Below are 26,981 nucleotides of genomic sequence, written 5' to 3' on the forward strand. Positions count from 1 at the left end.
CATAAAACAGAGATAAACATATAAATGTGCTCCACGCAGGGAGACTTTAGAGTATAAAACTGGAAAAATTTACTGATAACCCCAGGCCTGTAGCAACCTGATAAAGTGTCTATAATGAAAAACTGTCAGATGTTTACAGCAGCTGCATCACCGCTGCCTTGTAGAAGGAGAACCCCCGTGGGTCGAAAACAATACAAAAAAACAGTGTGGATAGGATGGGACCGTCTTCATAGATGTATCTCCCTTTGTGCATGTAGATCTACAAAAGGCCTGTGATAGTGTCTATGGAAAGTTCCATCCACTTCTTCCTGAATTAACCAGTCTTCTTCTTGCCTTTGCGCTGCCTGCTTGGATAGGAGGTCCGCCCTTGTGTTGCGCTCCCTGTAGATATGATAACAATCAAATTTTTCAAAAGCTGCTATAAGCCTGTGTGTCTCATCCAGAATATGTCTCAAAGAAAAAACAGTGCAGATAGATTTTCTGTTGAGCCAGTTGCAAACAAGTTTTGAGTCTCCAAACAGTTGTAGCCTTGTGCAGCGTTTTTCTAGTACAAAATGGATAATGTGTTTGGCAGTGGATAGCTCGGCATAATTATTTGTGCCCCTTCCCAGGTATATTTGTAATTTGAAGCAGTGATCTTCCCTGAGGAAGAGGAGGGCTCCTCCCCCACAGCCTTCCGCTTGTGCTGAGCCATCAAAATAGGCCCAGGGGTAAGATTTGTCGATGTGTTCAGGGGAGATGGATCGATGAGGGGCCTGTGGGGGGTCATCAGGGAGGAGAGCGAAGTCTGCGAGGATGTGTGTTCTGATGGATGGCCAGGATGGTATTTTTTGGTCAAAAATTGCACGATTCCTCGCCGTCCAGATAGCCCAGCACATGAGGAGGGGGATGTTCCTATCTTTTCCCGAGTGGTTCTCCAGCCAATTCAGCCAGGCTTCAATGATTGACTGTCCTTGCCATCGATTGAGGGAGGGGGATTGAGAAGTAAGGAGGGACCATTGTTCAATGACTACAGGGCAGGACAGAAAAAGGTGTTCAGTGTCTTCCTCATTGCATCTACATAAATGGCACCAGAAAGGCCCATGGAAGGATCGTTTTTTCAAATTTGAGCCTGTGGGGATTTTGTTGAATAGGATGGCCCACATAAGCATACACGATCTGGGAGCTGCTTTGAGATGCCATATAGCTTTCCACCACTGCTGAGCATTTTCTGGCTGAAATTGTTGCATGAGCTTTTGGTAACCTTCCTTAGGGGTGTATGAACCATTTTTTGCAAGTGCCCAGACTATCTCATCTTCTTCTTCCGTTATCCTGATGTGCGCTTGTGTGAGAGCTTCTGTATAGTTCTCCCATTCATGCCGCCACTGTTCCGGAATGTGGAGATCTAGTGCTGTCTTCCAGGCCTGTTGGAGAAAAGTGGAGTTTTCAAGGTCTGCAATATGTGCTATATGAGAGACACCCTGGTCCATAAGATAAGCCGTTAGCTGTGCTGGAAGTCGATGGGCATTGCCACATCCTATCCAGGGGTCTACACCTATGCGGACTGCGTTCCCCTGATGTATTCTCCATGTTAGACCCTCTCGGATGAGAGGGAGGGAAATGAGGACCGCTTTCCATATATTTGAGTGTCTTCCACTTCCCCTGTGTTCCCTGCGAATCCAGCTGAAGATGCTTTCCGGGGCAATATATTTTTCCACTACTACTGTTTTCCAGAGGCTATGGGATGTGATCAGTTGCCATCCTAGCTTTGCTGCCAGAGCTTTTGCGAAAAAATCCAGTCTTTTTATGCCCCATCCTCCCCATTTCTTGGGCCTTGCTATGGTGTCCCATTTTACCCAGGCAAAGAGGTTCCCCTGTTTGTTCCCCTTCCATAGGAATCTGCAGCATATCTTTTGGAGTCTGGTTAAAATTCCTCTTGGTATCCAAGCCAGTGACATCCAGTATACAGGGGTTGCTTCCAGCACAGCTTTTATAAGGGTGAGTCTCCCAGCCCTGGTGAGATATCTGTTATACCACACATTTAATCTCTTCTCCACCTTTGCAATAAGCCATATCCAGTCAGCAATTTTGTATCCCCCGTGTTTCACTCGGAAGCCAAGATATTTCAGCCCTTCCTCCATCGGGTGTAGTTGGAAAGGGAACCGGTTTTTTATGTAGATGACCTCATGATGCGAGCAACCAGTTGCTGTGAGGGTGGATTTGTGAACATTTATAATCATTCCTGTAGCCTTCTGAAATAGGTCAAAAACAAGTTGTAAGGCTGAGGTATCGGCCAAGCTTCCGTTTAAGAAGATGAGCACATCATCCACAAACAGGAGGTGTGTGAGAGAGCAATTTTCCGTGATTTTTATCCCCTTTATCCTGCCCCTCCTGTGTTCTGATGCTATCAGCCTGCTAAGCCCTTCCATGATGAGAAGGAACAGTAAAGGGGATAGGGGGCATCCTTGCCGTAGACCTCTTTCGGCAGAGAAGAAAGGGGTGGGGGAACCATTAAGTAGGACACTGTACGGTACATCAGAAATACAGCTCATAATCCTCTTGATGAACAAATAGGGAAAACCCAAATGGGTGAGAAGCATTCGGATATAAAGCAGGTTTGCCCTATCGAAAGCTTTTGAGAGATCTACCTTAAGGATCATTCCTTTCAAATGCTTGCTCTGCATTGAGTGGAGAAGTTCTTGGGCAGTACCAATAGCTTCATGGATCTGACGGCGATGGAGGAATGCGAATTGTTCAGGGGATATATGGGCTGAAAGGATGGGCTTGAGCCTGTTCGCAAGGATTTTGGCTATAATCTTATATAGGCAATTGCAGAGCGAGATTGGCCTAAAATCATTGAAAGAAACAGGCTTATCGGTTTTGGGGATGAGGGCAATGAAGGTGGCTTTGATGGCCGAGGGGATTTTTCCTGAGAGGCTGCAATGATTGATCACTTTAAGGAGGTCCTGGCCCAGAAGCTCGAAGAAGGCTAGATAGAATTCGATGGACCAGCCATCAGGTCCCGGGCTTTTGTCTCTTTGGAAGCCCTGAATGGTGGCTTCTAGCTCTCCCAATGTAATATCTTTGGTGAGCTCAGCTGCTTCCTCATCATCCACAAACCTGGGGAAGAGCTCGGCCACTCTCATGATCTCTAGCAAACTTGCTTCTCTCGGGGCCCTGTATATGTTCCTGAAGTGTGAGGAGGCTAGGAAGGCAAGTTCTCTGGAGGTGTGGATCTGTTGGCCCTGTTCATTTTGCAGCTCCCAGATAGTGTTGATCGCTTTCCGTCCATTTGCAAACCGGTGGAAAAACTTTGTATTCTCGTCCCCTTCCTTGAGCCAGATGGCTCTACTTCTTAATCTCCAGCTTGCCTCTCGGTCTCTGAGAACTTGTGATCTCTGATTGATAAGGCCTTCATACATGGCTTTCTGTTCCGGGGAGATATAGGTTCCCTCCGAGTGGGATTCTAGGTCTGCAATTGCTTGCTCTGCTTGGGAGATCGTTAGGTCATCCTGTTGCCTTTTCTTGTGAGCCCATTCTCTGGATAGCACCTTGATTTCTGAGAGGTTCCTTACAAAGCAAGTAGCTGGGTCTGCTCCCTCGGGGATCGGATGTGATTTCCAGTAGTCTGATATTAGTTTAATATAGGAGGAGTCCCGGAGCCAAGTGGAATTGAACTTGAAAGGGGCCTTGAGTTTCTGTTGCCTTGCTCCAACTTCGAGAAATATAGGTCTGTGGTCCGATATCCCTCCACTTCCAACCCATTGCCTGGATCTGGGGTGATTACTGTGGAAAGCCTCCTTGATAATAAAGCGGTCCAGCCTCCTGGCTAGGCTTTGTTCACCAGTTCGATTGTTCTTCCATGTGTACTGAATCTTTGCCGAAGGGATATCGATCCAGTGATGATCCTCAAGTAGCTGCTCAAAGAAATCAGAAAGCGGGTCGATCTGCGCCATATGTCCCCAGGATTCTGAGAAGCCCATAGAGAAGTTCAAATCTCCTCCTATGATTGTATTCTCGGCTAGGAGGAGGGGGGAGCTGAAAAACTTTCGCCAGAAGAGATCCCTGTTTAGGCAAGGCCCATATACATTTATGATTCTTAGATCCTCCTCCAGGTCCTTGGAATATATGTCCGCACCCAAAAAGCCTCCTCCACCCCAGATATTCTTCAGATTGATGGAGCAGTTCTTGAAGCCCATAGCTATACCCCCAGATCGTCCAGAGACATCTATGGCGTAGAAAGACCATCCTGGCATCCAAGAGCCAAGGATGGAGGTGGCCGAGTCTGCTTTGCATAGGGTTTCTTGTAAAAAGATGATGTCAACCGGTTCAGAGAATAAGAGTCGCTTCAGGGCCAATTTTTTCTCTGGGCTGGCCAGCCCTCTACAGTTGAAAGATAAAATCTTCATGGAGGGGGGTGGGGGAGGGTGTCCTTTGCTCTAAGTACCCTTTCAATGGTGTGCTGTTTGCCCTGGATGACATCGTCCCCAGCTTGTTTCTTAGCCTTGTGGAGGGAGGAAGGTCTGCCTCTTCCCTGCTTGGGCGAGAGGATGAGAGGCCCCGCAGACAGCCCGATGGCGTCCGACTCTTTCTGCTTGGTGATTGAGCGGGTGGAGTACCTCGGTGTAGAGTTTACCGAGGGGGAGGGCGAATGAAAGGTGGGGGGAGGGATAGAAGGGAGGGAGCAGGAGGCAGGTAATCCCAAAGGCTGTGGGATGGGACAAGTCATGTATAGAGAGCTAGAAGGGGGAAGAGGCGGACGGGGGACCTTTACCAGGTCGAGGGCGGACGGGGAAGAGGGGGGGGGGATCCTGATCGGGGGGCATGTGGAAGGGGAGTGATAAACTCAAAGAAGAAAGAAGCGAAGCAGAGTCTGATAGAGGAAAAGACGTACCCGATGAGAAGACGACTCCTTTTGCAGCCTTTGAACGCGTCATAGGAGGAGATGGAGGCCGGATCGGGATCGTTCCTTGCTTCTTTTGCCGAGGTGCAGGTGGCGCTTCCACCGTGTCAGAGGTAATATTGGGCTCCATTCTAGGTGCCGCCGCTGCCGGAGGGTCAGGTAGACCTTCAGTAGTGGGCTGGTCCTGTGTTATGGGAGTCTGCAGGACTTTTTGGAGGAGGGGGCAGTCTTTGTAGAGGTGTCCCACTTGATGGCATCTTCTGCATCGATAGGGGATTCCTTCGTAGTCGAGCTTCTGCTTCCTTGAGGAGGATTTCCACTGGATGGTGATGTGTTCCGGCAAACCTCCTCTGGTATCTAGATGAACAAGAACCCTGGCGTACGCCATCATCCCCGTCGAGAGGTAAGATTTGTCAGATTCCATGAAGGTGCCCAAAGAGTTCCCTATTCTCCTGAAGATGTCCTCGGACCAATACTGTAAAGGCAGGCCCGGTAGTCTGACCCAGACTGGCCCGACCCCAATCTGTTCCGTCTCCGGGTCGAAAAGGGGCGTCCATCGTTTGAGGAGTACCAGAGCTTTTTCAAAATGCCAGAAAGATGACAGTACCCAGCTCGTGTGGTCCGCCCTTGCGAACCTCAGTGCGAACCAGCCTCGCACGAAAGTCTGGACAGAGGGGATTTCCGCCAGATATTGGCCCCAAATCTCCGCGGCCCAGGTCTTCAGTTTTTCCGCTGAGATATGCCTGCCCCGTATACGACCTACAAGTACTCTGTCTGCTAAATCCATAGCGTCTCCCCACTGAATGTCTTCCTCAAGTCTCAGGATGACGTCCTCAGATCTGGATTTAAAGCAGCGTTGCTTCTTCAAGGGGCGGGAGGACATGCGGCTAGGGTTTTCAGGAGCCCTGGATCCTGCCAGGGGGGAGCTCGGGGGAGGGGGGTTAGGGTTAGAGCGGGGTGGGGGAATGGCCTCCGGGAGAGGGGGGATAGCGTGGTAGCTTCCAGAGGAGGCAGGGGGAGCAGGGGGGGATAGGGTCAGCGGGAGCAGGGATCTCCTGAGGGTCAGAAGGAAGATTGGGAATGGAGGGAAGCCCCGGCTGAAGAGAAGGACCAGCGTCGGTAGGGGAGGATTGAAAGCAATCCGCAAGGAATCCAAGGGAAGCCGGGGATGGAGCAGAAAAAGTGGCCCAGGAGGAGGGATCACCAGGGAGCAGAGAGGTGGGAATAGACGGGTCGGTCGTCTGTGTAAGGTCTTCAAAGCTGGCGGACAAATTTTCACTGTACATACCTCCAGAAGTCGAGAACGTGGATCGCCAGATGGAGCTTTCTGCCAGCGGGGAGTCCGAGTAATCCACCTCGTCAATGTCCATGTCGCCAGCTGCTTGAAACTGCCTCGAATCCAGGTAACCGCCAGAGACCGGCACCGACAGTAAGGAAAGACCGTTAGGGTTGTACAAGCTGGATATGTGGATCAGCAGTAGCACAGCCAGGTCGCGCAGGCGGAAGGATAGCGACTGTTTCCAGCCGTTAGCTGTCGGCGTGGCTGTAGAACCCTAGCGCCGTTCGAAGATGGGTGAAAACCTGAAACGGGGTGAAAACAATGAGGGTAAAACGAAACAGAGGGTGAAAAGCGGGATGTCAACCGAGCGGAGAGACAAGTGGGAAATAACCCCGACGCAAAGACCAAGTAAAAGTACGGGGTCGGGAGAGGCTACAGGGCTGTAACCGGCCTGCAACCCCGTTCATGCAGGTCTCCGTTAGGCCATTTCACAGAGCCTGTTCCCAGCTCCTCCTCTCCTTCACTGTTACTACCGGCTCGCTGCCATTAATTACTTTTTTTACACATGTTAAAGATAGTAAAACCAAATCCTTTCATCATCTCAAGAATCAAAAGTATGTCTCCTAAGTCGCACATTAACATGTAGTGAATTGCATCTGCATCTTAAAATATGACAATAACAATGCATTTTATAGTTCTCCAAAGTATTAAGACTAAGTAATTGAACAAGGAACAAGTTTAGAGTCCTTTGGAGTTTGTTTTGACTTTAACATAATGGTTTTCCATCTTCATATCTTTCCAACATGAAAGCTTTGTATTTCTCTACTTTGGCACTTGCGGATATTGTTTGCAAATAAAAGGCTATGACTTAACTACAACCAACCGTGAATTACATTAAAATGAATTATTTTCATATCCTAGGAATTGACTCTAGCTTTGGTCTCCACTCTCTAATAGAAGTGATCTACAAGACTAGACCTTAATTTTATATAAATACATATCTTGGCATAGAAAGTCAAAAACAAGTTTCATAAATTTTAAATAACTTATTTTTAAAACTTAAAATATGAAACTATGTTATCTTGTTTTGGAGTTTTTGGCTAGACAATAACCAAATTATTTTTGGTCAAATTCTATTTTTTTGTTGTTTAAAATGTGTTTTTGACTACATGTATGGATTCAACACTTTGAAAATCCATTACAGCGTTGAGATTATGGAAAATTCACAATTCAAACTTGTAATTCCAAAGAATCTTATCAAATTTTAGATAAATTAGACTAAAAAATATTCCTAGAAAAACTCCAAATAGATAAACTAAAGCTTATGAAACTACACTTAACACTTAAATTTCTGCATAAAGCTTTGCAAAAAATAAATTAACCATTTTAAACCAGTTTTATCTAGACAATTTTTTTTGGAATATCTAGCCTCATGATTGTGTTTAAGAAATTTAATTGTGGGATTATTTAAATGGCTTTTTAGATAGTGGAAATGGATTCAATGCCATCAAAAACTCTAAAATCCTGAAACTAACAATTATAACCCAAATTTTCTAATAAATTCAAAATCTTACCAAAATTTCTATTATTTTCTAAACAAAATTACAAGCTCTTATATGAAAAATAAAACTTTCTCTGTACGAAAGCCATGAACAGTTTAACAAACATTTTTGCGCGTTAAGTGTTTCCATCTCGCCTTACACCGACTAAATCGGATCATGGGAATACGGTGAGCCTATAAGAATTAATTAATCTATTTATTTATTATTATTTTATTTTATATTCAATTATAAGAACAGACAATTAGGCCTCGGTGGATAAATCGGATCATGTTAATTGATTAATTGTATAACACTATACAAATTGCCACGAACACGACCCCTTCCACGTGGAAATCTGCAATTATTATTGTGTGATACAAAAGGTTTAGAGATGCCTTTCTTGTTATGGACATTCCACCTTTCACTATTTAAAAAATTTAAAAATAATAAATAACTAAAGGAAACTAAAAATTACAATAATAAAAAGGCTATTAACTAAATGACATTCTAATAAAAGAATTTAGCATGTCACGGAACAGTCTGGCGTCGCTGAGGAGAAGTGTAAGCTGCTAACAATGCCATGTTGGACTGTGTCGTGGCGGACGATGTGTGAGTTAATAATGGGAAGGAGAGATGCCGGGGAAGTAGAGGGTTGGAATATGTGCATTTTTTGTGAGGAATTTCACAAATCGGGAGCAAGAGGCGTGATCTTGAGATCTCTCTCGTTGAAGTAACGACGGATTTGCCCCGGTTTGGCTTCAAATAACCTTGAGGGTTTCCATTTACCAACTGCCGCAGGGGAAGCTTTTGGCGTACAAAAGTTCTCGGGTTTGCTGCAATATTAGAAACTCCCGCGAATTAAAGCTATTGGAGACAGCAGATGCTTGAACCGGTAAGGAATTCATATCACAAATATATTTTGACTGTTTTGAACGTGAAATCTTATGTCGCCTTTCTCTACGTTAAGCAGCTTTAAACCTGAGAATAAATGTCTCGACTTTTCACCGACTAAGTTTTGTTGAAGCAAATAGCTGGAAGTATAAGTTAAAGAAAATCATTAAACTTTCTTCGACTGAGATTTGATCCAAAAAAATGCTAAAGCTTTGGTATCTGTGTGGAAAAATGAAGTAGATATGGAGATATGGAGCTGGTTTTTCAAAAGATTAGTATATAGTTATGGTTTTGAAAGAAAGAAACAACTATTTTAAGAGAGTATTGCTGATCCAGTGGCCTGAGAGCAAACAAGGATTATTCTGTGGAAATAACAAATTTTCGGTACTTTTGAAAAGCGGCAGATGAAAACAGAGATGCGTTACCCTTATGCAGTCAATCGAGCTGGAATTTTCTTTGTTCAGTTCTTTGAAAGAGTTTATAAGATATTTTGGCCTTAAATCTGGCGTCTCATGGTTTCTCACGCATGCTTTGCTCTACAATCTTTATTCTTGACGGCGGACTTCTCTCTGCAATCATGTTCATGTTTGGGCTCTTTTCGATATCTAAATTCATTAGTTCTATTCCGTGAGCTTCCTTTCTTCTTCTTTAAAATCCCTTGTTTGATATGAAAAGCTTTACATACAAATTCAGGAGTTCTATTCTGTGAGATTCCTTCCTACCGTCATAAAAGCCCTTGTTTGATATTAGAACCTGCGTTTTTCCCTTATTTAAAACCTCTTCATTCATTATGCTGGCTTAACATTTACAAAAATTCTCCATGCAGAGACATATCCAGAGTTTAACCGTCCATGATATAGTGCCATTATTTTTATTTTACCGACAAATAGTGCCATTATTTTTATATTACCGACAAACTTATAATAGACCAGATAACAGAAAGTAAACATAAAAAAACTCTTTTGAACTCTTCCTTTGAAACATATGTGAAGATCACATTAAAAATAAGAAAGAAACCTTGATTGATTATAACCTTGATGGATTATAACTACTAACTATTAGCATTCTCTAAACATTTTATGTTTTTGCCTTTTCTAAATATATTTTTCAATGAGTTTAGCTTAAAATTTAGTAAACAATTGTTGGAATGATAGATTTGAGTTGTTAAATCCATTTAAATTGAATGTCGTGGAATTTTTTAAATGCTTCCTTTTTTCGGGTATTCCATGTGTTCCTCCCCAGGTGCCGATTGAGCTCGGGTAGTTCATTAGAGAGGAACATAAGGCTCATTTGTGAAAAAAATGAGCTATTAACCTTAGAGAGGAACATTAGACGAAAACCTTACACCTAGACAATGTGAACCTATTTTTCACCTAAACACTATCTCCACTCCGCTTGGCACGTGTTTCAAACAACATATTGGCACGTGTTTCACACAATTGCAAAAGCTAAGATCAGATTGTCCACTTCTAATAAATGAGATAAGATAAGAAGGTTGGAAGGGAAAATAAGGTGGGGAAATAAGAAGGAATTGAAAGAAATAAGATAAGAAGGTTGAAAGGGAAAATAAGGTGGGGAAATAAGAAGTAATTGAAAATCGGTTGTCCCATGATAAATTTGAGTTGTTAAATCTATATAAATCGAGTGTCATGAAATTTTTTAGAGATCAAAATCCATTATGCATTTCAAATAATGAAAAAAAAAACATTCCCACCAATAATATTATTACCAAATTTTAGTAAAAAAATAATAACACAAAATAATTAAACACCACCTTAACTATTCACCCAAAAAAAACCATATAAATAAGATGGTATAAATAACATCACTAAAATGTCGGTCAAATAACCTCTCCCTCTTTATGGTATCCTAAGGAAGAATAAGATGTCGGTCAAATTTAATAACCTCTATGGTATCCTAAGAAAGAACAAGATTTTTCAAGTATTTGCTTAGTGTGATCATTGCCAATTTGATGAATAATCTGTTAATCAAGTCCACTTCGACATCCGAGGGCTTTCTTTTTCACAATAAGGACATTTTTTTCCTAAGTGGGCAGACAAATTCAGGTCAATATCAAGATGTCACTTTAGCGATTGGCGGTGTGGTTAGATTTGAATGTAAGTTGTGGTTTGGCGTATTTTCTACGTAACCACATTACGTGCTTTAATATTGTAGTGGGCGAAAAAGTTGTGTGTTGCCCTTGAAACACACTTTATCCACTCATCATGGTGGTGATTCCCAATGAGAATAAAGTCATGAAAGGTGCCCATCACTCGTCAGTCTTTTTGTCTACATCTGTTTTATAAGTGAAAGTTATTAGTCAAACTTTGAAACGTACCTATATATCTTTTAGTTGAAATTATGTATTCAATTAAAGGTTAAGTGGGTTGTTAACCAAGATTCATTGGTTGATAAATTGAGGTGCTGCCTTTTTTTTTTTGAAAAAATTTCAAATCATAAAAATGTTGTATAAATTTCAAGGGTTGATGTATTTACTAATTATTTTATGATTAAGGTTATTTATAAGTTTGGGGAAATTTAGGATAAGGAAGTTGTTTTTTTTTTTTTTTTTTTCAAAATTTCAAATCATAAAAATGTTAAAATATGTATATTTTTAAAGGGTTGATGTATTTATTAAGTATTTTATGAATAGGGTTATGTATAAGATCGGGGAAATTTCATAGAGGGAAGTTGTTATTTTTAGAGTTGACTATAATATTGTGAATTTAATAAAGATGAGTAATTGTTGATCTAATAGGGAGTGGTAGAAAAAAAGATGAATTGGGTTGAGTTAGAGTGTGAAATTCTTATTTGGAAGTCATATTAAGTAGTTTTTCTTATTTTTGTTTAGTTTTATGAATTTTATTATATTAGAGATTTTATATATTTATAACTTTTCAAAATTGTAATTCTTAAAAATTGGATTTCTGAAAAAAAATAAATAAAAAAATTAGAATATTGACATTATGATAATAATGTAGTGGAATATTTTAAAAATCTAAAAATTGGATTTCTGAAAAAAAAAAATTAGAACATTGACATTATGATAATAATGTAATGGAATATTTTAAAAATCTTAAATGTAGTGATGTGAATGTTTGCTTTTATATATTAATATGTAGTTTATAAATACTTAAAGAAATTATTGAGAATATTGAATTTTTTATTTTTATTTTTTTAAAGTTGGACACACATCACTTAATTATATATAAGAGAATGTTTAGTAAATTTTACAAATAGTTCAACCACTGTACTTAAGTGGTAATAAGAATACTATTCTTCCACATCATTAAGCATATCACTTTGTTAGCTTGAATTAAGCTTTAGTGGGGACAACATCATTATTCTTACTTGACCAACCAATCATGCTTTTAATGACAATTACTTAGTGATAATTTTGTTGAGCTTCTACCTATAATTGTGATTACTTGTTAGACCCTCACTCCATGAACTTTTTAGAATGTACTATTTCTTTTATGGAATAATGTGATTTATTGTTTATAAGTAATATAATGTAAAATAGTGATAGGAAATGTTTACAAACATAAGTTTACATAAGCCTTGGATTTATTAAATATTGAGAGTGATTAAAAAATTCAAAGTGCGCATTTTCTCTTTTTTTGGATTGGTTATTTTTACATTTGTTATTCCGTATTAAAATGATATGCCCCTCAGTTTTTCGTTGGCTTAATGCATTTACAAAAATGGGGACAATGTGTTTCATAATCAAGAGCTCTAATGAAAGACTATGTATACATCATCCTTTTTCCTTATATTTCTCCCAACTTTAGTACTACCGGCTTGCAGTTACTACCGGTTAAAGATAGTAAAACTAAATCCTTTCATCATCTCAAGAATCAAAATTATGTCTTCTAAGCCGCACATTAACATGTAGTGAACTGCATCCTAAAATATGACAATAACAATACATTTTATAGTTCTCCAAAGTATTAAGACTAAGTAATTGAACAAGGAACAAGTTTAGAGTCCTTTGGAGTTTGTTTTGACTTAGCAAAATGGTTTTCCATCTTCATATCTTTCCAACATGAAAGCTTTGTATTTCTTTACTTTGGCACTTGGGGATATTGTTTACAAATAAAAGGCTATGACTTAACTACAACCAATCCTGAATTACATTAAAATGAATTATTTTCATATCTTAGGAATCTACTCTAGCTTTGGTCTCCACTCTCTAATAGAAGTGATCTACAAGACTAGATCTTAACTTTATATAAATACATATCTTGGCATAGAAAGTAAAAAACATGTTTCATAAATTTTAAAATAACTTATTTTTAAAACTTAAATTATAAAACTATGTTATATTGTTTTGGAGTTTTTGGCTAGAAAATAACCAAACAATTTTTGGTCAAATCTTAATCTTTTGTTGTTTAAAATGTGTTTTTGACTACATATGTATGGATTCAACACTTTGAAAATCCATTACAGTGTTGAGATTATGGAAAATTCACAACTCAAACTTGTAATTCCAAGGAATCTTATCAAATTCCAAATTAGACTAAAAAATATTCCTAGAAAAACTCCAAATAGGTAAACTAAAGCTTATGAAACTACACTTACACCTAAATTTCTGCATAAAGCTTTGCAAAAAATAAATTATCCATTTTAAACCAGTTTTATCTAGCTGGAATCTCTAGCCTGATAATTGTTTTTAAAAAATTTAATTGTGGGATTGTTTAAATCGCTTTTTAGATAGTGGAAACGGATTCAGCACCATCAAAAATCCTGAAACTAACAATTATAACTCAAATTCTTATACCAAAATTTCTATTATTTTCTAAACAAAATTGAAAGCGATTAAATAGAACTTTCTCTGTACGAAACCCATCAACAGTTTAACAAACATTTTTGCGCATTAAGTGTTTCCATCTGCCCGTACACCGACTAAATCGGATCATGGGATTACGGTGAGCCTATGAGAATTAATTAATCTATTTATTCTTTATTATTTGATTTTATATTCAATTATAAGAACAGACAGTTAGGCCTCGGTGGATAAATCGGATCATGTTAATTGATTGTATAACACCGTACACATTGCCACGAACACGACCCCTTCCACGTGGAAATATACAATTATTATTGTGTGATATAAAAGGTTTAGAGATGCCTTTCTTGTTATGGACATTCCACCTTTCAGTATTTAAAAAATTAAAAAATAATAAATAACTAAAGGGAACTAAAATTTACAATAATAATAAAAAGGTTATTGCAGTGGCACCATGGGGATGCATAATTAACTAAATGACATTCTAATAAAAGAATTTAGCATGTCACGGAACAGTCTCGCGTCGCTGAGGAGAAGTGTAAGCTGCTAATACTGCCATGTTGGACTGTGGCGTGGCGGACGATGTGTGAGTTAATAATGGGAAGGAGAGATGCCGGTGAAGTAGAGGACAGGGATGCTTCAGGAAAGCTGCGGAAATTTTAGCGATCTGTGCCGTTTTGGGTTGGAATATGTGCATTTTTTTGTGAGGAATTTCACAAATCGGGTGCAAGAGGCGTGATCTTGAGATCTCTCGCGTTGAAGTAAAGACGGATTTGCCCCGGTTTGGCCTCAAATAACCTTGAGGGTTTCCATTTACCAACTGCCGCAGGGGAAGCTTTTGGCGTACAAAAATTCTCGGGTTTGCTGCAATATTAGAAGCTCCCGCGAATTGGAGACAGCAGATGCTTGAACCGGTAAGGAATTCATATCACAAATATATTTTGCACGGTTTTGAACGTGAAATCTTATGTTGCCTTTCTCTACGGTACGCAGCTTTTAAATCTGAGAATAAATGTCTCGACTTTTCACCGACTAAGTTTTGTTGAAGCAAATAGCTGGAAGTACAAGTCAAAGAACGTTATTAAGCTTTCTTCGACTGAGATTTGATAAAAAAAAAATGCTAAAGCTTTGGTATCTGTGTGGAAAAATGAAGTAGATATGGAGATATGGAGCTGATTTTCAAAAGATTAGTATATAATTATTGGTTTTGAAAGAAAGAAACAACTATTTTAAGAGAGTATTGCTGATCCAGTGACCTGAGAGCAAACAAAGATTATGGTGATTGAGTGGAAATAACAAATTTTCGGTACTTTTGAAAAGCGGCAGATTAAAACAGAGATGCGTTACCCTTATGCAGTCAATCGAGCTGGAATTTTCTTTATTCAGTTCTTTGAAAGAGTTTATAAGATATTTTGGCCTTAAATCTGGCGTCTCATGGTTTTTAACGGATGCTTTGCTCTACAATCTTTATTCTTGATGGCGGACTTCTCTCTGCAATCATGTTTGGGCTCTTTTCGATGTCTAAACTCATTAGTTCTATTCCGTGAGCTTCCTTTCTTCTTCTATAAAATCTCTTGTTTGATATGAAAAGCTTTACATACAAATTCAGGAGTTCTATTCTGTGAGATTCCTTCCTACCGTCATAAAAGCCCTTGTTTGATATTAGAACCTGCGTTTTTCCCTTAGTTAAGACCTCTTCATTCATTATGCTGGCTTGACATTTGAAGAAAGTATCTTTAAGATACATGATGTAAATAGATGTGGCATGATTGTGCTCTGTTTTAATGCATAATTTGAATGGGTAGTGGCACCAAGATTTTGAATTTTTGCAACATGTCAATAGTGCAAGGTCAGAAAACACTTAATCAGAATGCATAATCTTCAGACGTGTTGGCAATGAATTTTGAATCTCCAAAACATGTCATTAACGGAAGATCTGTGAGAAACAAAGCAGATGCAAAGATCACATATTTTCCTCATGATGATACTTGAACATGAAAACATTTAATGTATTTGGAATTGTAATCTAAACCATATTTTCTGTCAAAAGCTACGTTTTTTTGGGTAAAAAGAAAAGTTTATTTATAGATAAAGACTTTCATAACTGAAAATTGACAGGTACATCTTGGAGCTTACAGCTTCTGAACATACTAGAAACAGATCTCCACATACTGTCCTTATTAAAAATAGCCGAAATAGGGCTTATATGTCTGCCCATCATTATAAAATTTACAAAAATTCTTCATGCAGAGACATATCCAGAGTTTAACCATTCATGATATAGTGCCATTATTTTTATATTACCAACAAACTGATAATAGACCAGATAACAGAAAGTAAACATAGAAAACCAAATTGACTGACCCGAAACCAAGATTTACACAATTCTGTAATAACCAGAAGAGGAGCTGGCATGAGTTCATGCACCAGAGTGGTTCTTCTTCAAGCTTGGTGAGGCTTGCTCTGCCTCCTCCAGATAGTCTGGGGGCTATTCACTAGCCACATAGCTGATCAAGTGCTCAAAACTGGAACATATTTGCTGCTTGAGCATGCCCTCCAACTCTTCTCCTTGTCTGAGATTGTGTATAGGACCACTAGTTTATCCATCACCATATCCCTCTCCTCGAATTTTGCCTATCTAAAATAATTCTTCTCATCTTAAGTTGATGTCCAAAATCACACAAGCATAAGACAACTTTTTCCACTATGCACAAGACAACTTTTCCAACCTCATTGGATTTCATACAGAGAAAATAGAATTTTAGATCTCATTCAAAATCTAACAGACTTAATGGTTTTTTAGGATTTCATGATTGGGGGAACTGTAATGTTTCCATTCGATTTGTTGATGTACGAGGGTATGGAACTAGTATTTAATCAAGAGCTCCAAACCCTCTATGTACCTTGATGTTAGTGCATTGGTTGTCAAACTCCTCTATCACAACCCAACTAAAATTTACTCATCACTCAAACAAAATATTACTCGACATGCTACATTTTTTCTATCTTATTTTAATGCTTAGAGGGTGATATTGATAGCAAAAATCCCAATATAGGCAATGATTTTGATGATAGGTAGGCATTTGTTGTAGCATGATTTTTTCGACATGCTACATTTTTTCTATCTTATTTTAATGCTTAGAGGGTGATATTGATAGCAAAAATCCCAATATAGGCAATGATTTTGATGATAGGTAGGCATTTGTTGTAGCATGATTTTTTGGGGATGCTAGAGGCCATCTAGAACCTGTTTGTTGATGTATTTTCGGTTCAGAGACTGATTGCACTCGATGCTATTTTGGTAATGTGCACCCTTACATGCTATATAAATGAGATCTTTTGCTTATTTGTGCATAAATGATTTGGATTTATATGGATGCGCATGAGTATATATGTTTTTATTTTAAGTTTGAATATTTTATGTGTTTTTGGTCGACCATCTTTTTGGTCTATTTTTGTTACCGGTTCTGATTGGTTCCCGATTTAGAGGGTTTTTCGGTTCTGTCACTAGTGCGGTTCTGATAACATTGGATTAGGCTCATGGGACTTCCTGGTTGCAAAGTCTTCCTTAATATTTACATCCCAACTCACTACTTTCTTCCTCTGCTTTGGAATTAGACCCTATGAGCCTTTGAAGTCTCATTGTAACCCACAAATAATCCTTTCATGTTGCAAGGCTCCAACTTGGTCCTCTTCTCTATTAGTACATGGATATACACTGGACGACCAAAGATGCAGAAATGACTCACGTTTGGCTTCACACTAGTGAATGCCTCCTTTGGTGTCTTGTACTCCACGATCTTGTGTAGACACTAATTTTCGATGTAGACTATTGTGTTTCATGCCTTTGGCCCAAAATAACATTAGCAAGTCTTGGTCATTTACATGGCCTTAGCAACCCTTATGATGGATCAATTCTTCCGCTTCACCACCCCATTCTATTGTGGGTTGTATGAAACTGCCAACACCCTCTTGATTCTCGCTTCCTTGAAAAAACCCTCAGACTTCCTGGAGGTATACTTTCCCCATTGTTCGATCTCAAGACTTTTATCTTCTTCCCTATTTGGTTTTCAACTAGAGCTTTGAACTCTCGAAGCTTGCTAAATTCCTCATCCTTGGTCTTTAAGAAGTAGATCCAAGTCTTGTGAGAAAAATCATCAATAAAGGAAATAAAGGAAGAATAATATATGCTTTTTGTTATTGACATCACTGACATAGTTCACAAACATCTGAATGTCCTAGGTCTAGAATATCTTTAGATCTGTGCTTTCGAGCAACTTTGGCATGCTTGCTAAGTGTGCATCCTTTGCAAGACCTATCACTATCTCCTTCAGAATAGGAAACACCTTGTGATGTAGGTGTCCCATTCTCTTGTGCCACAACTCGCACAAGCTATCACTATTATGCACCAAAGCTTAAATAATTTCACCTTGTAAACTATAAAATTTCTTCTCTAATCCTTATTACTTGAGCTATATTTTGGCTAAAATTCTTTGGCTTGACGAGGACTTGCACATTCTTGAACTTCACTGCAAAGCCTGTAGAAAATCCACGAAATTCTGCAACTGTTAATATGAACATTTTGAAACTAATTTCTTTTCATATAGACACATAATTTCTCTACTTATTTTGCAGCGGAATAGGAATAGAAGTAAATAAACAATTACACAATTCAACAACACAATTTTTCTAGGGAACCCAACTGGGAAGACCCTCTGCTTGATTGAGAATCTTATTGAAGAAGAATGAACAATATATCTCTTACAATACAATATTGTTTCAATAGAGAATACAATGATCTCCCTGCTTGAACTAAGCTTGAAACCCCTGTAATACCCTTGATCCTTATGCCTTCTTGCCTTGCCTGGATGAGCTTTAAAATCCTTGCGCAAATCCTAGGAAACAAGCCCCTATTTCCTAGCACATGGGCTGCTCCTATTTCTTAGGAATTAGCCCCTATTTCCTAGCGCATTCCCAAGGCAATTCTTCCTTCTTCAATACTCGCACAAGCTCCTCTTGCACGTTCTTTTCTTCCCAAGCTCACAAGCTCATAAACTTGTGCTCAAGAATAAAAAATGAATACAATTGTGCCTTCATTCCTCCTTATAAGCTTTTCGAATGGCTAAATCTGGCAAATTATATTTTAGGAATTGATTTTGTGATTGAAGAGTTAACTGAGTTGAACTAACTCATGCAACTCGTCTCATCTCAATTCTAGAACTTGAGATTCAATCACTCGTCCTTTTCCCAATTTAACTCGCACTAGAAGACAAGAAACTCGACCTTCCACTTTTGTACATTAGTTAATTGCTTCATAACTCGTCCTAACTTTTAGGAACTCATCCTAATTTGTAGGGACTTATCCTAAATCTTAAGAATTCGTCCTAACTTATAGAAATTAGCTCCTAACTTATAGGAATTGATTCCTAACTTATAGGAATTCGAGTGTACTAAGGAAGAACCCGTTGAGGTCCCTTTGATTAAATCACAAATCAAGGAACCTTTCTCGCTACTATTTTCAAGACTCCCTTTTAGTGAGGAAGATGCTTTTGGAAGAACCTCGTCCGCCTGGATCTATCTCCAATACTACCATGTTCTCCGCTGTTGCAACTGCTCCCTCTGAACTAGAAGACTTCCTTGCGTTCTTCTGTTGAACCTGATTTGAAGACTTGTTCTTTCCCACCATGATCTGCGAGTCCATCACTTCATTCATAAGTGCCATGTACGCCCTGTACCTATGTGGTTGCTTCTTTTGGCTAAAGGTGGTACTGGAAGATTCAACTCTCTTTTGACCTCCCTTAACCAAATCCTCTACCCTCTTGGCTCAAACTCTCCCTATACTAGGAGTCTCTTATTGAGTCGCTGACTTCACTTGCCTTGGGCTATGGTCATCATCATGTTGTTGGTCAATCCAACTGCCCACTAGCTTAGATTGAAACTGAGATACTAGCTGAGGCTCTATCTTGAGAGCTCTATCCTGCTCTCGCTTAACCATTACTTCTCTATTTTGAAAACTCCCTGCCTTGCTGCTCAAGGCGGTGCCTGTCTCTACTTGGAACTTGTAGAGATTCTTCACCCTCACACCTATCTGCTTCTTACATCTAGAAGCTAAGTGTTGGAGGTATGCCTTACCTCTGTTGAAGATGATTTCATATCCCTTGTCCTCAAGGGTAGATACTGAAACAAGATTCTGCCTCAATCCTGGAACACAAAGAACATCTCTAAGATGAAGAGGATTACCTGACTCCCTCTAAAAACTTACATTACCAACTCCTCTAGCTGCATATTGACCATCAGCACCTAGATCAATTTGAAACTGCATGTCCTTCTCCCTCAGATGGCAGAAATTCTTCTTGTTCCCGGTAATGTGGAAGGATGCTCCTTAACACATTTGGCAGGTACTTTGCCTCCTCTTCTGCTGATCACTGCAACTTCTGCTACGTCAGAATACTTGCATCTCCAGCTGTCATATCTACCACTATCAATCTCTCTTGGCTGCTCCAAGAAGACTGAACATAGGCTACTCAAACTGCCCACTAATTGCTCTCCTGCTCCTTCAAGATCGTCAGCTCGTAGGGACTTCAAAGCTACCAAGTAACAATGTACTCTGCTGCTCCAAAGGATCATGTTCTTAGGGTATTTGTCAAACTGCCCTCTTATCAGCGAGATGCCTCCTTACATTCACTGAAATAGGGATTCACCAAACTGCCTCCTAATAGCCCATTAGCTCCTCAATGAACATTGTACACGAGGTCTTCTTTTATTACCCACTTACAGCGACTTTGTTGCCTCAAAGATGACTGTCATACGGCTCCATAGTCAGCCCTCTTAACTGTCACAAATCTGCTTTTTGTTGACAATACTTAGGGCATCCACCCAACCCTCACTCAGTCTCCAATTTTGACTGATCTCTAGCACCTGTTGTGGCCATCTCTCAAAACTGAAATCTGTGCGCTGGTTGATTCTGTTCACTGCTCTAATACCATGTAGAAAATCCATGAAATTCTGCAACTGCTAATATGAACAATCTGAAACTAATTTATTTTCATATATACACAAAATTTCTGTACTTATTTTGCAGTGGAATAGGAACAAAAATAAATACACAATCACACAATTCAACAACACAATTTTTTTAGGGAACCCAACTGGGAAAATCCTCTGCTTGATTGAGAATCTTATTGAAGAAGAATAAGTAATAGATCTCTTACAATACAATATTGTTTCAATAGAGAATACAATGATCTCTCTGCTTGAACTAAGCTTGACATCCCTGTAAGACCCCTGATCCTTATGCCTTCTTGCCTTGCTTGGATGATCTCCGAAATCCTTGCGCAAATCCTAGGAAATAAGCCCCTATTTCCTAGCACATGGGCTGCTCATATTTCGTAGGAATTAGCCTGTATTTCCTAGCGCATTTCCAAGGCAATTCTTCCTTCTTCAATACTCGCACAAGCTCCTCTTGCACATTCTTTCCTTCACAAGCTCACAAGCTCATAAACTCGTGCTCAAGAATAAAAAATGAATACAATTGTGCCTTTGTTCCTCCTTGTAAGCTTTTCAAATGGCTAAATCTGGAAATTTATATTTTAGGAATTGATTTTGTGATTGAAGAGCTAACTGAGTTGAACTTACTCATGCAACTTGTCTCATCACAATTCTAGAACTTGAGATTCAATCACTCGTCCTTTTCCCAATTTAACTCGCACTAGAAGACAAGAAACTCGGCCTTCCACTTTTGCACATTAGTTAACTGCTTCATAACTCGTCCTAACTTTTAGGAACTCATCCTAAATTATAGGAACTTGTCCTAATTTGTAGGGACTTATCCTAAATCTTAGGAATTCATCCTAACTTATAGGAATTAGCTCCTAACTTATAGGAATTGATTCCTAACTTATAGGAATTCGAGCATGCTAAGGAAGAACTCGTTGAGGTCCCTTTGATTAAGGCACAAATCAAGGAACCTTTCTCGCTACTATTTTCAATAAAGCCTGTATCCTCCATGACTGAAACTGAAAGCAAATTCTTTCTGAAACTTGGGAAAAAAGACATTGTCAAAATCCAAAGTTATTTAACTCAAGCTAGAAGGGAATGGTACCGGCTATTGCTACTGGGTACTTGGTATCATCAGTAAGCTCAACCCCGTCTCCTAAGTCTTGCTTCTTGAGATTAGAAAACAACTCTAGGGCTAATGCTATATGTCGAGATGCTCATTGTACACATGCCACACATCTCTTCCAATTGTGCTGGTAGAAGGGCAAGATATCATCAAGAGATCTTTCTCGAACTAGGCAACAAACTCATTCATCCGAGTTTCCATAGAGATTGGTACCTGCTTTTGCTGTTGCTTCCCTTTACTTTTCTTCTTCTCTGGACACTATGATGCATGATGACTGTGCTTATAAGTTATAACAAATGAAGCACTTGATTTTACTCAAGTCCTTCTTTTGTGGCTATGAGGTTGACTCCTCATTCTTTCCCTAACCCTTGCTGGGTCCTTTACCTTTTCCTTTATTTGACTAACCAAATAGAGACCACCCTTTTTGCCAGCCTTTGACTCCATCCAAATCTTCTCTTGTATATAGTGATCCCAAAGCTTCTCAAAGTTAGGAAAGTTTTTGCGAGCGCAAATACCTTTGCAAAATGATTCCTGTGAAGTCGGGAAACCATTCAGTGCCATGTTCACTAGCTTTGCATCTGCAACTTTCTTCCCAACTGCTACAAGCTGATCATGAATTTGTGTGATCTTTATAAGGTAACTGGTGACTGAGCGCAAAAACCTTTGAAAAATCATTCCCGTGATGTCGGGAAACCATTCAGTGCCATGTTCACTAGCTTTGCATCTGCAACTTTCTTCCCAACTGCTACAAGCTGATCATGAATTTGTGTGATCTTTATAAGGTAACTGGTGACTGTGTTTGATCTGGTCATCTCTATGGATCTGAGTTTGTTCCACAATATCATGTTTTGACAATGGAAAAGACTAACTAGGGCATTGAACATCTCCTTTGTCGTAGTCTTCTTGGATGCATGAGGGATCAAATGGTCCTTTAAGTTATTGACTTGACCTTCTTCATTTTTGTTGTCGGTTGCCAAGTCCTGCGGATTTGTAGGTGGAGTCACAACATCCTTGATAATATCCTGAAGATCATTATCTTTTAGCAACAATGTAACTCTCACTTTCCATGCTAAGAAATTTGAGGCACCTTCCAATCTATCCTCGAAGCGGGGGGCCTGCTGCTGCCATCACTGAGATTTATTACACAAATTCCCAAATAAGAAAATAAAACTTTGAAATTTTTTTGACTGCTGATCCTTCTTCTCTGTAATAGATTTCCTGTTGCAAATCCTTGAGAATCTCAATCAGAGATCATGCTTTGAGAACTTATGAGAATTTCAATCCCTTGGTGACTAATGTCCTCGCGATCTCCATCAAACAAATAGATTACTGAATTTAATTAATGCTGAAATTAAATTTTAGACCATAGCATCAATCACACTATGCACATACTAGAAATTAAATAACGGAAGCATGAAAATTAGTTTCACACACATAAGTATTACTCCTTCAAACCAGCTTTTCATTTCTTTAAAAAACTTACAAGGAAACCTTCATGTGCTGCCTCAAAAAAAAACACTGCATGGATACCAAAGAACGCCCCGAACTGAGCTTGTACAGCCTTCTAGAAAAAACCACAGACAGCAGAAAACTGCTATATGGCCTGCAGGACAGCCTGTACAGCCTATTCGCACCACTGTATGGACCTGTTCATATGACTCTACATGCATCTGTATGACTGTATGGAATTGTTCTATACATCTGTACAGAAGTGCTAGGTGCCTGTACTAACTGCTTCCTGCTGCCCAGATTCACCACTGCTTGAATCCCTGCTCTCTTTCTGTCATGGGTGCTCCACTGAGCAATGGCTCAGGTGTGTTGAAAATGTCTAGCTTGCCCAATCTTTATAGTTTTAGTTGAGAATCTATTTTTAATATTACTCATAGTGTAAGTTATGCATGAAATACAATTTTAGACTCAACTGCTAAATATAAGATTTTCGCTTTTTAACTAAAGTGAATTACAAAATAGAGTTACTTTTTGAAAATATCTCAAATTACTTCTTGCATGTTCACTGAACATGTGTGGAAGTTCTTGTCCGAGTTATAATTCTCAACACTAACATGAGTAGAGGCTTCCGATCCCTGGATAGTGCTTTTACACCAGGCTGCATTCCCAGCCATTGGCCACAATGAGCTTGAGGCTATATCCTTGAGGACATCTATAATCAGCTTAGAGTTGCCCTCAAAGCTGATCCTCTTAGAACCCACTCTCGAGTATCCATTATCCAATGATGAGAGCTTTGAATTCTTCTTTTTTGTATGTCCCATATCCTAGGAATTGATAACAGGCCTTTAGGATATTAAAGTGTTACAAGAAATGGTTGCCAGAGGTGCCTGAAACACCATTCAGTGTTTTTGATTCTGAAACAGAGTAGATACGTGGGGGACATGGACCTGAAATGTTTCAGGGTTGTATAGACTCTGTAAATGGCATTTCAGTTGGCAAGGCCATTTCAGGGTTGTTTCAAGCACATTTCCTCAATGTTTCACAATTTAGGAAATGTATCCATTGAAAAGCTGGCATTTGGGCCAAAATATTGACAAAAAAAAAACATTAGGAATCCCCCAAAAATACCCAACAATAGAAGATGTGATTATTAATATCAATATCTTCATCTTGACACACTCTTTCTATTTGTCTAATTGTTTAACTTTCTCATATAGATTTACAAAGGTAGTCTATTTTTAAGTTAGAAAAAAATTGTACCTGTTCTGTTCGTAAAATCATAAAGGTCATTTGTTCACCATCTTGTTTCTTTATGCATCTTGCAACACATACCTTGTCTATTCTATGGATGAGTCAAATGGCATTTTCTTGTCCCATGATCCTAATCTTTCTTGGGATATTATTAATACAATTCCTAATGTTTAATACTGGGCAAGCTATGCATACAAAAGAAGATAGGTGGTCTTTTTTTAAGTTACTTCCCATTCCCCAAAAGCCATCTTTGCTTGTTTGAGAGCAATCCTGATAAGTTTAGTCAGAAAACATTATTTAAAAAGAACTGATCAGCAATCACTGATAAACAATGCCTGCTAATCTGATTTTTTTATATCTTGTGTGTTTTTTATGTGTATATATTTTATGTATTTGCCATTTTCTTGCCACATTATATCTGGCTTTTTCTCCAAACTTTTATTATCTGTTTCCTCCTGTCTTGATGTGCATTTCTGTATGTCAGTGTAACTGAGGGATATTTCCATGAAGAACCCAGAACAGATCCCTTCACCCAGCAATTCCTGGGTTTCCTTTAGATATGCCATTGAAGTTTAATTTTATCCACCCTTGCCGAGGAGGGTTCCACTTCTGGAGTATAGCTGCAGCTCCTAACTGCTGTCCTTTATTGGAAAGTTAATGGCTTCTCTCACTGTCATGGTTGTAGAAGACAAAACCTGATCATTAATATATATTGGTACTGTGTTTAAGGATGTATGGTATGCTTCCTTTCAGTTGAGGTTCTTTTTCTCTATTTTGCAGAAATGATTCAATGAGTAAGTATCACTGGGAGATCTTGCTTTGCTTCTCTTCCCTGAAGTTTCAGGCTGTTGAATAATGTAACTAGTGTTGGTCTTCATAATTGTATTTAAGTCATGATGTAATGTATTTGTCAAAAGAAAAGAAAATGGAATTTTATTGACTTATTAAAGCATGGGTTTCATGCTTCGGTCAATGGTCAATAGGTCAAAGCACCCATTGTGTGCTCTAGGATTTTATTTTTAAGTCAAAGTCAAAGTCATAAACACTTCTTGGGTTTTGCATGTCAAGAAATAAAATTATTTGTTGTAATTGAGTCATTATTTCCTCCACCATCAAGTCGGCCTTCCCTTAAATCAAGTCGGCTTAAAAAGGGACAACTTCGAATCACTATATATACCAAGCATTCAACCTACTTTGGATGATGAGAAGCATGGATTCGTTCTGCAATTAAAGTGCCAAGAAAAGGGTGTGAAGTCTAAAGGAATAGGAGAAAAGGTCAAGCAAAGGAGTGGGAAATAAGTCTAAGCAAAAGACAAAAGTTTATGCCACAAGTATGAAGGATCCATGACCTAGTTGCAGGAGACTGAAGGTTTAGAACATATCTCAAAAATTGCAGGACTGAAGTGGAGAACCAAGCTTCAGGATTGCAGAAAGAGCTACAAGAAAGGAAATGTCAGGACAGTTTGATGTATCTCCATGGGAGGTTGACTTGATGGATGGAGGAGAATCTTTGTATTGGTTAAAAGGTCTAGGTTATTGAATTTAGGCTTCTGTGATCCATATCAAGTTTGAGAAGATTCTTTGGCGAGAAGGTCTAGGTTGTCTCAATTTGATTTTCTAGTGGAAGAGTTTGGCTGGGTTTTCCCCTTCATAGGGGTTTTTGTTAGTTTTTGTAGCATCAGATGTGTTCTAGCCACGAAATTTGGTGGAGAGGCTAGAATACATGAGTTCTCCAAAACCCAGAAATCGTTTTTGGAAATTCCACCTAGAAGTGTCTCAATTAGATTATTAGCCGTTTTTAAAATTTCCTAAGTCTAAACTTAGGGAATATCGTTAATTAATCAATATTAATTGAGATAAGGTGAGAATCATCTAGAAACTCACATGGATCGACTCCGAGATGATCCTAGCCATTCATTAAGATTTAATCTTGGTTGTTGGTGCTCCAACAGTGGATTATAAGAGGAAGTCGATGGGCACTTGGAGAAGACACTTTTGTAGTTTGAGTTTTTTGGCAGATCGATTTCCAGAGAGCAGCAGTAGTTGCTGGAGAGCTAGAGATTGAAGTAGGGTCAGCGAGGGGCAAAGATAGCGATTCAGAGGAAGTATTCTAGATCCGGAGAGGCAGTAACAAAGCACCGAGTTATTCCCAGTGAGGCAGCGCAGAGGACTGTGCAGTTGCTTCAAAAGCAATTTGATTTTGTTGGAGAGAAATTCGCTTTAGTTCTAGAGGTTGGGTAGAGGGTCCAGAGTGCCAGAGAAGCAATTTCCTCAGCAGAGATAGGCAAAACGATTTCATTAGAGGCAGTTCAAAGGCTAGACGTCATAGGGTCTGCGCAGAGGGTTCAAAAGGCCGAGTTTTCTGAAGGGAGTTGTGCCGAGATTGCTTGTGGAGGAAGGGTAATTCCTTCAGATAATTTTGCCCATGTTTTCTTGTTGTTTGGATTGCCAGTTGGGCATTTATAGATTGTACTCAAATTTCACTATTGCATAATAAAATAAAACCCTCATCTGCTGCACTGGGTTTCCCGCATTGGGTTTTTCCTGGGACTTTTGTCCAAAAACAACGATGTCATTTTTACGTGTGTGTGTTGTAATATTTTCTCAGTTTATAGTGCTATTATTTCCATAGTATTTTTTTGTGAAGGTTGCTGTGTGATTTATTCAATATTTTCTATAGCAAATAAATTGTTAAAATTAATTAACAATTAGGAGAATAACTTCCAGTTGCTGCAATAGGATTTCAGTTTTGGAATCTTCACATGGTATTAGAGCGT

The 26,981-nt window shown here is 39.1% G+C and overlaps 2 protein-coding genes across 12 annotated transcripts in view; one reads left to right on the forward strand and one right to left on the reverse strand.

Annotated features, from left to right (window-relative positions):
• Positions 1–227: 227 nt before the first annotated feature.
• LOC149247374 (uncharacterized) lies at positions 228–5,669 on the reverse strand. The gene is made up of 3 exons (XM_089444064.1): positions 4,874–5,669; positions 1,947–4,264; positions 228–1,460 (listed from the first exon to the last, which is right to left on the reverse strand). Exons 1-3 carry the CDS (start codon positions 5,667–5,669, stop codon positions 228–230), a joined length of 4,347 nt encoding a protein of 1,448 aa, XP_089300190.1.
• A 2,570-nt stretch (positions 5,670–8,239) lies between these two features.
• Positions 8,240–26,981, forward strand: part of LOC149247375 (uncharacterized) — a 53,941-nt gene continuing 35,199 nt past the window's right edge. For 5 of the 11 annotated variants that reach the window (XM_089458197.1, XM_089458188.1, XM_089458191.1 and 2 more), the window contains exon 1: positions 8,240–8,594. The gene's annotated coding sequence lies outside the window, so the exon portion shown is untranslated. Of the gene's footprint in view, positions 8,595–8,833; positions 9,221–13,898; positions 14,297–14,527; positions 14,926–26,981 lie in introns of those variants that run through there. The other 6 variants (XM_089458195.1, XM_089458193.1, XM_089458187.1 and 3 more) reach the window with 4 other exon arrangements.

Source organism: Pinus tabuliformis, chromosome 7 (assembly GCF_031772625.1).
Source record: "Pinus tabuliformis cultivar Carrire ecotype Pingquan chromosome 7, CPIR1, whole genome shotgun sequence".
Classification (NCBI taxonomy): Eukaryota; Viridiplantae; Streptophyta; class Pinopsida; order Pinales; family Pinaceae; genus Pinus; species Pinus tabuliformis.

Coding starts and splice junctions, on each gene's coding strand:
- LOC149247374 (XM_089444064.1), bottom strand. CDS start 5,669: ATGGATTTAGCAGACAGAGTACTTGTAGGTCGTATACGGGGCAGGCAT. Junction 4,265..4,873: donor AGGAGTCGTCTTCTCATCGG/GTACGTCTTTTC, acceptor TATGCAAAGCAG/ACTCGGCCACCTCCATCCTT. Junction 1,461..1,946: donor CTGTGCTGGAAGCAACCCCT/GTATACTGGATG, acceptor CTTATGGACCAG/GGTGTCTCTCATATAGCACA.